At 36.0% G+C, this 14,545-nt stretch overlaps 1 protein-coding gene across 1 annotated transcript in view; it reads left to right on the top strand.

Annotated features, from left to right (window-relative positions):
* LOC150083097 (uncharacterized) overlaps positions 1-14,545 on the top strand; it is a 205,384-nt gene that overhangs the window by 31,378 nt on the left and 159,461 nt on the right. The window contains exon 4 of the mRNA XM_090378388.1: positions 6,398-6,565. Within this exon, the coding sequence (XP_090234514.1) occupies positions 6,398-6,565 (168 nt within the window). The remainder of the gene's footprint in view (positions 1-6,397; positions 6,566-14,545) is intronic.

Here is a 14,545-nt window from a genome sequence, read left to right as displayed (position 1 = left end):
TATTCAAGTGTTCTTGAATATATATGTTCGTTCATGATATTGGCCTCGAGTTTTGCATCTACAAAGATATGATCCTGATGTTAACTGAATTTAATGAGTTAATTTTCAATTAGGAATAATTGGTGCGTTTCCGCAAATGCATAACTGACATTGTAAATCACGATATTATAAGTACAATGATAATATTGAACCCATACTGCAATGTGTATTTTTATTCATGATCAAATCCAAATATACTTTTTATTTTATTTTTTCCTAACTTCTCCTTGATTCTTCTAAGAAAAAAAATTAATGAGAGATATAAATAACAAATCAAGTTATTGGGAGGGAATTTACTGATGAAATTAACTAAATATTAAATGTTTGTAAATGGATGTAATTTTTTTACTTTTATATGACCTGTATCTTTAACATACGAATAAAATGTTTCTGAAATTTTTACTTTATTGAAAGATGAGTGAGAATGTGTGCTGGTAAATTGTAGAGGGCTGGTGTTATAATTTAGTATTCTTTAAAAAAAAAAAAACCCCATACACACGGAAATACAATACAGTACAGCCACTCCCCGGCTTACGTAAACTCGACTTACAGAAATTCGACTTTACGTAAGTTTTTGCCGGCAGGTGGAAACGTATTTTGCATCCCGTAGAAATAAATGGAGGTATCGTGAACCCAATAACACATTGTTTTTTTTTTTTTTTTGGCTGGTGCAGCATTAGCTTCAGGCTTCCTTGCACCATATAGCTAATAATAATAATAAAACGCATTTCTAGAGGTCACTACCGAAAAAAAAAACTGCATTTTCCGGTTTATTGGGCTTTTCTGTTAGCGCAATCTATTATAAACGGGCAGTAAACTCGATCTTTTTACATTTGCGATAATACTGATAATACTGATAATACTGATAACTGCAGTTCTGTGTGTTTTTTGTAATGCGGTATTAAGGTGAAATGAGTTTGCCTTCGCTGAAATATTCAATCATATAAAAAACAGAAATACATTTTCAGAAACTTCTCTTCATTCCTATTTACGTATTACAATGATGAAGGGAAAGTGCAAGTGCTGGCAGTGCTAGGAAACCAGACAAAATTGATTTAGAAATGAAGATGAAAATGATTAAGAAGTACGAAGCAGAACAAAGTTTCTCATCTATTGCACGGAATTAGGTTTCACTGCTTCAACAGTGAATACTATTTTAAAGGACAGTGCGCGTGTAAAAGAACATGTCAAGGGATCAACGCATTCAAGATCAACAGTGATCACAAAACAGCGTCCAGGTGCTATATCGAAGATGGAACAGCTGTTATTAATAATATGGATGGAAAATCAGATTCAGAAGAGAGTGCCCCTGAGTCTAATGACCATTCAAGCAAAAGCAACAAGTATTTATAAAGATATTAAGGATAAGTACGGCGAACCCCAACCCAAGTTCGTGGCAAGCTTGCTTGAACATAAGTTCAAGCATCGCGTTGGTTTCCAAATCATTGAAGTATGCGGTGAAGTCGCTAGTGCCGATTCTGCAGCTGCAGAGAAATTTTGTGATGTGTTGTAAAAAACCCCCTTCTAAATCTCCACAGCCCTCAACTTCCGCAGTGGCGGGCTTATCAGCTGGAGAGTTAATTCTGGCAAAGATGCTCGAAAGGTAAAACTTGCTGACGTTATCTCTTTTTGTAATTTTGTACACTTTTGTAATTTTTCCCGGGCATGAGATAAAAAAAAAAGAAAATTGAATAAGTAATTCTATTTACATGTTCGTTGAACATTTCTTTTTTGCTTCAATCAAATTTGCGAGTGCTGCATAAGCATTTAGGGAAATTCCAACTTACGTAAGTTAGGGAGTGACTACTTTAAATCTTAAATTGCGATACACTGGGTTAGATTTACTTGTGTATTCATACTGTAAGTGAATGCTGCACTGTCGTGAATTTGAGAATGGATAGCTAAAATAATAAGAAGCAGAAATAAACAAAATTGGTTTTAAAATGCAGAATTAAAGCTGTGTTCCTTTACGGTTCCACGTGGCAGTTTATCCAATCTGACGTTTTGACAAACTGAGGACATACGTTACTTGGATAATTACTACTACTTTGACAGAAAGACACATAGCGACAAATTCCTTGCATTTATCTGCGTTGGAAGTACGTACTGTATTCCCCAAAGCCAAGGGCGGATTATCGCGTCTCTCGTATATTTCAATGTCCTTGGGAAGTGCTGTACCCTAAGTGAATATGCGGTTGCTAGATGTAGGCCAACAGCAACGAGAAACTTGTTATGCATCGTTCGTATTCTAATATGACACCGATGCCCACGCAAGACCCGTCGTGAGTCTCAAGAGCGAAAGGAAATGTATTTGCTAATGATGTCATGCTTGCAAATTCTAAATTCATCCGTTTGTTAGCGTTGGAAGTATTACTGTGCAACAGGTGGATTCAGGAAGAAAATGACCGGTTCAATCCTGCCTTATAGGCACATCCATTTGTGTGCTTTATAAAGCAGGGTTAGGGTATCACGACCCAGGCTATAAATATGCAATACACGTAAGCTTCCGCTTTTCTAGACCAGATACTTTGAACCATGCACGTTACAACAGGCATATTAAGACCTGACCTCTGATCTCTAAAGAAAATGTTCTATGATTAATTCAAAGTCAAGCTGTCAAATAACACTTATCTCTTGGTGTCGTGAAACGAAAATATCAATTTATCTCCCCACTTCAGAATTAAGTTTATGCTTAATTCTAGGGGGAAGCAAACTTTGGTTTTGACTGATGTTCACGAATACGGTCTGATTGTAGTAAAATACGACTATTTCAGTGTCCTTTTAAGGGAGCGGAGTTTGGGGGAAATCGCCTGAACTGCATTACAATAAACACTGTCCTTTAAAGGGAAATGAAGCTCGAGCCTTCCGCTCTCTTTCATCTCAGTTGCTGTGACCTCATTCTGCCCTATTGCTGTTCATCATTTGTACACATGAATACCACATTAAACAGTGACGAATTGGGCTGAATTGATCTTAGATTTCTTCTTAAGTTTACAATATAAAGAAGAAACTTAGGGAACTGAAACATTGGAATGAAAAAAAATCATGCGCCTCTGTAGTACAGTACATGAATTTTTCATCGGATATGTTTTGTGTACTTTTTAACAAAAATCATGATGAATCATTAAATGGTTTTTATGGATAAATCGTTAAACTTCACTTCTGGAGAAGGTGCAAACAAGGGCGACTGTATTTGTGAAGGGCGTTAAGCATTATACGTATGAAGACCAGCGTAGATGTGATTTGCAGGTGTTTAATTAAAGAGTATAAGACCCTGGGGAATTAGTAAAATAAATGAGGGAGGAAGATTCTCAGTAGTAAGTGAGATGAGAACTACTAAAGGGCACAACAATAAAATAAACTCCCTAAGAATTTATTGTTATTTATAACCCGCAAGTGGCCAAGGCGGAGAGTTCGGCAAAATTCAAAATTGAAACCGGATAGGCACTTTTTTGAAGATGGGAATAATGAGTTTTTTTATTATTATTTTTTATTTTATATATATTTATTTCTGGAAGATGAAGAATGGGGACGCGGGGTCAATTCTGTGTGCTTGTGTTGAATTTTTTTAAAGTAGAAAATTAGTTCCACCAAATTAAAAAGTAAAATTACGGTAGAAAGGGTGGCCACACCAAAAACCTGGTCATGTTGCGCACCCTAAGCCTAACTGACCACCGGCAAATAGCCAGCTGGTTTGTACCGAACTTCCACTCGCTTTTTCTACTTACTTTTCTCTTTATTAGAAAGCATAAGTTTATTGTTATTTTTATTAAAAAAAATTAAAGTTTCTTCCAAAACAACTTTCAGAACTTCCAGTCATTAATTAAGTTAACGTCGATTTGACAGCACCATTTTTTTTGTTTATTGTTGAATAAGTAGGATTTTTCGTACAAATAAAATTCTGCTTTTCTTTACACTGCCAGGGAAATTCACTGGTAATGTGCCTCACTTTTCTCTTCTGTAGGATTTCTCTCTGTTACTTAAGCTATATCCAAATACATAAAACTTGTCTTGGCAGCGTCGTTGGCGAAATTTTTCGGAAAAATTGTCACGATGAATTTTTCATTGGGCAGTTTATGTTTCAGTTTTGTTAGATACCACTAATCGTTCCATACCGATTATAAAATATATGGTATAATCGGTATAAAAATATATTTTATATCAGATCGAATCGGGCTAATTTTTTTTTTTTCGTTCTTACTAAATGTGGGTGCATTCTACTCGACTGTTATAGCAATCGCTAATTAAGAATAAAAATGTCATCTTATCAGCGTTTAATACTCTACTCAGTTTCCTGAGCCCATTACTTTGGTTAGGGAAATTACTTTTTCGTGACCATTTTTAAAATTTCTCCGAGCTAACCGAATGAAACTGTTGTGTACATAGAACCAAGGATTCCGATTCGGTTAGGAATTGACCAAAGAATTAAACGGAGATAAGATAACACTACTCTGCATTTTCAAAAATAATCCACTGATGTTTTCTGAGAAAAGGGTGTTTCTGAATCATTTTCTAATTCTGATTTCAAAATTGACTTCCGTTTGTATCCATCACGTCAGGTTTCTTCAAAAACCACGAAAGAAAATTTGATTTTTCACAAATTTGTATTAATTTTGGCAGAATTTGTGTACTGAAATTATAACAAAATGCTACTTTTACTAGACTTTTATATTTAAATTCACGTTGAAACCACTATTAAACAGGGCAGTGTGGTAAAAAACCCACTAAACACTTACCTGTCATTTTAAAAACTGATTTACGATGGGTCAAATTTTTGTTTCTTTGATTTTCTTTAACTACTTTAGTTCCTCTTCAGCATCCAGCAATAGACATCCATCGTGTTGACATCCCGCCTCTCTTGGTATCTCATCGCCATGTTTTTAATGTCTTGGTGAAATCTCTCACCCTCTTCTTGACTAACTCTTCCCAGATTAAGCATGGCCCTTCCTGAGGTCTTTCACAAACTGTTTGTGAAAACCCAGTTTCATGTACAAGGGTGGATGGAGGACAGTTTTGGGGTGTGCCAGTGGTTTATGAACTAGTCTTAGATCCAGACAATAAACTGCTCCTCTTTGGCCAGACTTTGACATCCCATTGCCCGACTGCCCCACTCACGCAAAAAGAAAATCATTTTTGTGTAGCCAGATTGCTGTCCAAGTAATATATGTCTGTAACTTTAAAGTCAGCACAGACCAACCAACCCAACGAACCATGTTCTTCCTACTTAATACGTGTCAGTAACTTCTTGAAGTTTTCTTATTTCTTTTAAATGCACAGAGTGAGCTACTGGAATTGACCAATATTTATTTCCATTCCGAGCAACGCACCTTTAAGATTCCTCTTTGATTAGTCAATAAAAAGTCTCCACTGTGTAGGATTGTTACTAATTCCTAAATATTTCATTAAGTCAATTATATTATTGAAAAAAAATCATAGAATTATCCTCAGAACAGTAGGGGACTAGTTCTCGTTCTCTGTGTCTGTACCATGAAAAAAACGTCCCATGTTTTTGAAGATTTTTTTTTGACCTAAGGAATTCTGCAGATTCCTCTGATAAATTTAAATCTCTTACCAGATTATTGAGTTCATACTATGAAAACAGTCGAGTGCTGGACTTAATGTTTCCAGTCTGTAGACTTCAGTTTCACTTTCAGCACTCTCTACTGCTACATTCTCCAATATAAGTGGAGGCCATGGAATCGGAAGGTGATCTCCATGTGGAACTGGCGTAATCGCAGATGCAATACGAGGGTTTGGTGTAAAACAACGTTAGCTACAAAATCGTTTTGTAGTAAACGTTTCTGTAATTAGCCAAGAAAAAGTCATTTGATATTTTCTTGGTTTAACTGAAATGTGATTATAGCCTAAGCTAACTTGTAAAGTACTAGAGATATACAGCTGTGTGAGTGATAGGTATAAAGTGAAACTAAAGTTATCTCAAAACAAAAATGCAATTTTGTAATTGACGTTGTTTGACACTAAATTCTCGAATACAATACCTAATAAGGTATTGTATTCGAGTAAGAAGGGTATACAATGCCCTTCTTACTCTTTGCATCGTATCCCTCCTTATATTAACAAAGCAAGAGTAACAGTCATCACAGTGGTTTTTAGGCTCCTGCCAGATCATGCCAAATAGTACAAAAGGTATGCGAAGGTTGTTCGTTATGCTGACGAGTTACCTTTAGGTCAGTTTTTTCGCAGTCCAGAACAGCAATTCAGAACAAATTTGATTTGTACATAATCTGTATTCGTATGTCAGAAATAAAAGTATATACGTGTATGCCATAGATCCTTTATTGCTGGGTAGTTAAACTTGAATCCCTTTTTTTTATTTATATGTGTTTCTTCTTTCCAGAAACATGTCTCTCATCAGAGCTGCTCTCGGGGAAAAAGCTTGTATGCTACTACCGAACAGATGACATTAACTTCAGCCCAGCAAAGCTTGATCCTTGCTTATGCACACATGTTATATATTACTCTCTGGAAGTAGGAAGCAGCGCTATTATTAGGGAACCTAATAAAGGTAGGTGTCAAATAAGGACATAAATTGATCTGACTAGTGTAAATTGCTATTTAAAAATCTTTTTTGCAGGCCTTGATAAATTAAAACTAACAGGAAAGAGTGCATTGACTGCATAACGAATTATACATGGCTACTGGCCATTGTATAGTTTGTGTGTGCAGTATTTATGTGACTTCGTCTGCTGAGTTAGAAGGCTAGGATTCGATAATGGTTGTGAGAGTGGCGGAATAAAGAATTATCCTGGAATTTTCTCACCCAGTATCCTCACTGCCACACCACCTAGTCTCGGACGGAAGTTTAAAGTTTTTCTCCTAAGTACATGCGGTTTAGACACGATATATCCCCCCCCTTCCAACGTTTATTCCAAAGATATGTTTCTGCATCGTCAGTAAACAAAACAATTTTCCTATGTTATCTCTACCCCAACATGAAAGTTTGACTTTTTCCTTCCTCTTGCCCTCTTCCCTCTCCGATATGACGGCTAAGTCCTTGCACAGTTTAAGTTAAAAAATGGATCTCATTCACCCATTGTGAAGTTTCTCAGCCTGAAGTAATTTTATAACTATTTTACACCCTCTGTTGGGAAATTACAATTTGCTGCATTTCAAAACGTAGATACATAACCTTAAGAACACGCAGTTTCATTTTCTGTAATTATCAATTATCAATTGGATATACTCGTAAATTATATCGCAGCAATTTATCGTGCACCCTAAAGTTCCCGCTTTTAATGATGCCATTGCTTTTTTTTTTTTTTTTTAAGAATAATATTTTGGGCCTCTATGTGCACCAGGGCCCACACTAGCTAATCCAAAATTTCTCATCTTTGTAAATAATACACCTAGAAAAATGTCGATTACAGGTGCATGCCTAATACGTATACTACACACGTTAGGCACGCATATACTGTACTTCAAATATAACGCTATAAGATTAATCCACAAATAAATCTTTATTTGCCCTACCATAAGTGAGTGGTATATTGACATTAGAAAATTCCCTTCACGACAGTGGGAGGGAGTTTGTCTCTTATAAATATTCGTAATTTATCTATTTATTTATGGCTTATACTGAATTAGATGATGAATAATTGAAATAATTTAATAGTTAATAAAAATAAGTTATAATAATAATTAATGAAAAATAATGAATTGTTAGTAAGTTTATATTAGGCGAACAACTACCCTCTATGGTCATAATTATATAAACATTTTTTACAAATCATCTGGCGGCTATTGTGCGAGTGAGACTATTGGAACATTAATACTGTATTCCGTTTAATAATCTAAAGTGTTTTCGCGTGGCTAACACCATGCAGGGCTGGTCCTTGGGAGGGAGAGAAGCGGAAGGCAAAGACAATGCACTGGGCCTGCACTGAAAATGGCTCCCAAATTCCAACAAAGTTTTAGGGGGGGGGGACTCATCCAAGCGGCAAGAATTCCTCCTTGTGCTCTTCCAACATTACATCTCGCACCCGATCTCTCTGAACTCCATGATCGGCCCTGACAGCACATACATCGTATCTTGAACAGCAGTGAAAAGAACCACCATGCTAAATTTCACCCGAGTCATTTGACAAAGAACTTAGTTGTTATATGCTTGATGAGAAGGCAAAAAAATGTCCTTTTTTCTCCTTTTTCTGTCCTCCCACCACGCATCTTTGTTTATGCTTACAAAATGTTTATAACAGAAGTTTTTAGCCTAAGTTTTGAAATGGAGAACATCAAACCTGTTCTTAAGAAAGGTAATCTTCCACCCTTCTTTACAAACAACACTTGCAGAGAAGAGTGAGCAGAAGGGAGCGACAGTCAGGGCCTCGCATTGAATTTTTTCAAGCAAGTTTATTATATAAATGGCCAGAAATTCATTCAGCCTAAATGTTTGAAGTCAGCAATCATCAGTACGAAGAGTGCAGTAGAAAATCCTGCAACATTAGTAATGGTTTAAAAAAATCACACTTCATCACGAAATTACTGAACCACCTTCGAAATCGTCAGTTTCTTACGGTGAATACGTTTTCAACTGAGTCATTTTTTACAGGGAAACCAATTTACGGTTTTTTTTTTAATATTCAGCGAAGTTTAATTGTAAATATAACTTTAATAAAATTTACCTGTATTTCATAAAGTGGACGATTGAATGTATTACTATTATATATTTTGTTTATTTATTTTTCAATTTGCATTAACCTAAATTCACCATTTATATATTTTTTTCCATCGTGTTCGTTATCCCTAGCCGGTGGCTGTGAGACAATTGCAAGTCAGTGGCGCAATTCCTGCAATAAGATAATGTACAGTATATATACACTAGAAACTTCCACAAAACGAGTGGTGCTGAATATTGGTGGCAGACCAATATCCAGGTTGGTGCTGCAGTGGGATTATGGCAAAGTTGTGGGAACCACCGGTGCCGTTTAACCCTAAACTGTATGTGTTGGATGATGGGCGAATCGCCAAATTTTGCTCTCATTTGTCCAATAACGATATATTACTTAATTTCCCGATCGAATTTCACGATCAGTACGTGGAGGATTAGACCGAGCTGACGATTAATTAAACACATTTACTATTTAATGAATGTCTTTAGAAATTTTAGATTGTTGTTTGTAAACAACATTGGCATAGCAACTTTCATCCATCTATATTTACCCATATGAAGCTTAAAAGAATATTGACAAATCCCAGAGGGATTGTGGCGTTTCCAAACTCATATATGTACAGGTTATTATCTATATAGTATAGAAATGATAGTATTGTCAAAAGCGCTCGACACTGTACTAGTGTACCTTTGCAGTACAAGGAAGAGCACAACTGTATCATACCTTTCTAAAGTATACACACACATAGCATGATGGTAGGTACATAAGTAATGCCTCTTTGGCCAAAATATAAAGACACCAGATACAAAGTTGAAATTTATATCCTTTATTAAATAAAACCGGGAAGCATGTATACAGTATTCTATGTATCCACGTTGTTTATTGTTTGTCAATACGTTTTTGTCATCGTTCTTTCCAAGTCACAAAGGCACGATCGTAAAAGGATGGTCCCTGCTGTTGGAGCCACCTGCCACTCCTCTTTGTCCGAAAGTGTTTTCCAAAGATATCTCTTCATATGATCAAACAAAAAATAAATGAATACAAATTAGACGGAACCAAGGCTAGACTATATACAGGGTAAGGCAAAACTCTCCACCCTAGTTTTGCAATTTTCATCTGAGTTATATGGGCAGTGTGTGGTTCAGCATTATATATATTGTAACATGATTTTATGTCCTGTAAGAGGCTTGTTAAGCTTATCATATGTTGGGCTATATCTTTAGATATTTATAGTCTGACTGTTCTCTGAAAACTCCCAAATTTGGACCTTCTCTATCCAAGAACACACCGTAGCCATAATATTTTTGTGATGATATAGCAATTCAAGGTTGTTTTTCATTACCGGGAAGATGGATGTGTCCATTCTATAGACTGGCTTTCAGAATAAGGATCATAATGGAATATCCAGATTTCATCACCTGCTAATAGGCTTTAATTTTTTTTCCCCTTGAAAGCTATTGCACTCATGCAACAGGTCTTAGCAGGTCTGCTGCCTGAAAATTGGTTTGCCTATTTTCTGGACGAAAAACAAGAGATCTGGGCGACAGAAGCCATACAAATCACATCCGAGGGCAGGGTTCTAAATGAAAAATTTTAGGAAATAGAACGATCATCAGGAAACTACGTGCAATATACAGTACATGTCATTACCGATATTTGACTTCAAAGGGAAAGGTGACGTAAGAAGAAAATTCAAATAAGACGTCCTTTTTCTTTTCTTCCTAAAGAAAAAGGATAACTAAATTCGTGAAGGAATATCAAGCATTAAGCGGACATGAAAATGTGAGTTTTGATGGTGAAGATTTTAGTGAAAATAAAGAGTTGGTAGTGATAAACTATGAATCTTTTGGAGGCATAATTAAACACGAAGTGTGGACATCTACAGAATATATACTTTTAAGTGAATTAAAAGGAAAAGTGATTGAAGTATTGCTTAATTGATTGCCGGAAAATAAGAATAAAAATCAGAGATTTTAGGCGGAATGCAGCAAAGTAAAGTAATATTTTTACAAAGTTTAGATTTATTATTCAGGTTGTATGCAAATAATATACTGTGTTGGATTTATTTAAAATTTTTTTTTTCAAACAAATGCACTACATTTATCTTGCTCCCGATGTGGTCCTTTCTTTTGAAATAGTATGAATAATATGAACCAAACTTTATAGTCTGAAATTTCTAAAGTAATCCAGCGTACTGCTAAGGTATAGGTTTAGCAGTGTTATACCTTATCAGGTTAGGTTTATTTCATGGTCCTCTTTCTTTTATAGATATAAGTCGTCCGTGACAGTACAGTGGGTAGGGGAGGGTTGTCGCTTTTCACTCGTTTGGAGAGATCGCAGTTCAAATCCCGTCTGCCACTAGAACAATACCTAGGAAGCTTCTTCAAGCGAGGCTGTAGTTAGCCGATCTCAGGTTGAGCTGGGGTTTTCCCACCGCCGCCGTGAGTTATTCTGCCCGTACAATTTCTAAATCGGTCCGTGAACGCACACGACAAAACGATATGAACTGGCCCACTTTGATCGAAATAGTTGGTGTGCCGGAAAATCCTCCAAAACAACTTGGATGTAGGTTTATTGACATGTTCCAATTTCATACTCACCTCATTTCACCTCTCTTTCTCTCTGGGAGGTAATTTCTGATAATTCCTCCCCTACCCCCAATCTCCTTTAGAAAAACACTGTGGTTAGAAATCAAGATGAAAACTTGGATGTGTCGTCAGTCAAATATTATTATTAGTAATGGCATAATAATGGAAGGAAGTTTCTGGTCTCTACCAAGAAAAGCCGATCGCAGAAGCAAGTAGTTGGATTTTCTGTCGTGACTTACTCCAGGTTTTTAATACATGCAAGTTTTGGCCATGATTATGAACTACAGTCCATCTTTCCACAGAAATTCCTTCTGTCTTTTAGTTAAAAAATATTTTAACTAAAAATATTTAATTAAAATATTTTTAACTAAAGTGGGCATTTTACATAAAGGCAACTCCCTTTCTAAAGGAGGAAGGGAGTTTATTTTGATGACCTTAATATATACTCTATATTATTTTTATATGTGTATTCTACACGCACAAAAAGGGGAACCATTATTAATAAATAACTTTACCGTCTTCATTTAAATTTCAAATCCTATATTTTCACTTTCATTCATTGAATCAAACATAACCACGGTATTTAATGGCACAATATGAAATGGCAGTTTAAGTTTATTTCAATATCGACAAATGCAAGATACTGCATGTAGGTAACGGTAATCCTATATTGAGTACAGTATCATACTAACTATATGATACTATACTCAGGGTAGTGGAAAATGAAAAAGACTTGAGGTAATTCTAGGGTTTAGTGTCAAACAACGTTAACTACAAAATTGAATTTTATTTTTGGGATAACTTTAGTTTACAAATAACAATGCATATCATGTCACACAGTTGCATCTCTCTCTCTCGTACTTTACAAGTAGTCATAAGCACATTTTCGGTAAACCAAGAAAATGTCAAATGGCTTTTTTTTTTTGGTTAACTACAAAATGATTTTGTAGTTAACGTTGTTTGACACTAAACCCTCGAATTGTGCGGTCAAACATGAAGTTCTCTCAGCAGTGATGGCAGGATTGCTCACGTGGTTTTGTCAGTGATACACAGGAACTTGTAAGGTAACTTGAGTTTTGCATACAGATCTGGAGTCTTCATTTTAGAAAGGTTGCAGAGAAAGGCGAAGAGATTGGTTAAGGGAACGAAAGGAAAGGCTTTAGTTCTGCATATTGCCGCGTCTGGAGATTAAGCACCTGCGAGGCGATCTGACTGAGGTATTTAAGGCTTTGAATGGATTGAGCAAGCTCAGTGCTGATGGCATTCGTCCTCTTGCTCAGATTACACTTTGTACACAATGGAACATAAATTCCAATTGAGGCAGGATAGATGTGTGGAAGTGGGCAGTTTTAATAAATTCAAGGACGAACTGTACAAATTATTGGAATGGTTTTTTTGTTGTTGCTTTATAAGCTTGCTTTCTTGCATCTTATGCCACTGCTACTACTAATAATGATGCCATCATACATATTATTCATGAACCTTCAATTCATAATGGTTCTACTGTTCGTCTTAACGCTTTCTGTGGTATTCTGACAGAATACCACAGAAAGAGTTAAGTTGTTCGGATGTTCGAAGATTTCAGAACAATCTTGATGCCAAGAAAGCTCCATTTCCTGATGACATTTCTCCACTTGTTTCCAAAACTTTTGCTGATGTTCTGTGTCGCCTTTTTACACTTTCTTATTTCACCGATGTTTTTCCTTCTTGTGGAATATTTTTTCATATTCTGCCAGTTCCTAAAACGGATGACAAATCCCTTCTTTCCAGTTATCGCTCCACTGCACTTCTACTGTTTCCAAAGTAATGGAGAAATCCATCAACAGCCAAATCTTAGAATATTTCGAAACCTTCACGGTGATCAGTGATGGCCAATATGGATTCTGTCAATTTTGATCCATTGTTAATTTATTGACTTATGTTACTTATCTTTGGATAAATTCGATGGAAAAATTGGCGAAACTCAAGCAGCTGTTTTACATTTCTAAGGTTTTTGATTTGTGGCGTAAAGGTTTTATAAAGAAGTTTCACCTTATGGCATAGCGGCTGTTTTTTTTTTTTTTTTTTTTTTTTGCAGTTGGATGCCTAGTTTTCTCTCTGAGCGCTCCACACACGCAGTTAGTGTTCAGAGAGAAGAAACTGTCTTATAAGTTCTCCACTAATGATGTTTAGTTCTTTCTTTGACTCTAATCCTATTGTATATCAATGACCTCCTTTCACTGACTGGAAATCCTATCTGTAGTTTGCTGATGATAGCACACTGCATTTCACCTTCCAGTTTGAGAAAATTTACCATGCACAAACAGTTTCAACTTCTCGAATAGCCACCACCAGTTTCCTTAAATGCTGGTTTTCAGGTAAACTCTCCAACGGTACGAAGAACACTTAACTTCAATCCTTTTAAAACTCAATCTTATCTTCTTTCTTGCAATAAAGAATCTACTGCTTGTATGCTCATCTGCGATGACACTCAGATTTCCAGAGAAGATCGCACATCTTTATTACTCTGGCCTCTAATCTTATAGGCGAATCACCAATATTGAATTTATTTATTCATTCCGTTTAATAGCCAGTAAGCCAGTACATGCCTCTGAACAGCAATAGCTAGCTGTTTGTTGTTGTTGTTTGTTATTTGGTTTTTAGGAGCATTAGCAACTAAGGCCATATTGCTCCGGGGATATGCGGTGGTCATTCCCTGACCTTTCCGCATCCTCTGTATTTGGTGGTCACGGGCTCGAACCCCGGTCTAAATGAAGAAGCGTGTGCTACGCACTGCTGCTCCTGCTCACCTGGCTACGGAGGCGCCAAATAGCTAGCAGGGTAACAGCGTGGTACATTATACATACGAATAAATATATACATACGAAGTGCATGTACAATATAATTACATCTATATACAAGCTATATCAATAGTATACGTCTATGTACAAGCTATATCAATAGTATACGTCTATGTACAAGCTATATCAATAGTATACGTCTATGTACAAGCTATATCAATAGTATACGTCTATGTACAAGCTATATCAATAGTATACGTCTATGTACAAGCTATATCAATAGTATACGTCTATGTACAAGCTATATCAATACTATATACAAGCTATATAACATACATCATTTCAGTTAACCACAGGTGCTCAGAAAATGAGAATACCGGAAGAATACTGATTGCGCCCAGAGGGCGCAATCATAATAAATATAAATGTAAGAACCTTTCTTAGAAATTCAGTGGTTAATATACAAAAATAGAAACAGAATTATAAAAGTTGACATGAACCACAGTTTTAA

The sequence above is a fragment of the Mastigoproctus giganteus genome, chromosome 7 (assembly GCF_048544385.1).
Source record: "Mastigoproctus giganteus isolate SK-2022 chromosome 7, ASM4854438v1, whole genome shotgun sequence".
In the NCBI taxonomy this organism is placed as follows: Eukaryota; Metazoa; Arthropoda; class Arachnida; order Uropygi; family Thelyphonidae; genus Mastigoproctus; species Mastigoproctus giganteus.
This window is presented reverse-complemented; position numbering and strand designations above follow the sequence as displayed.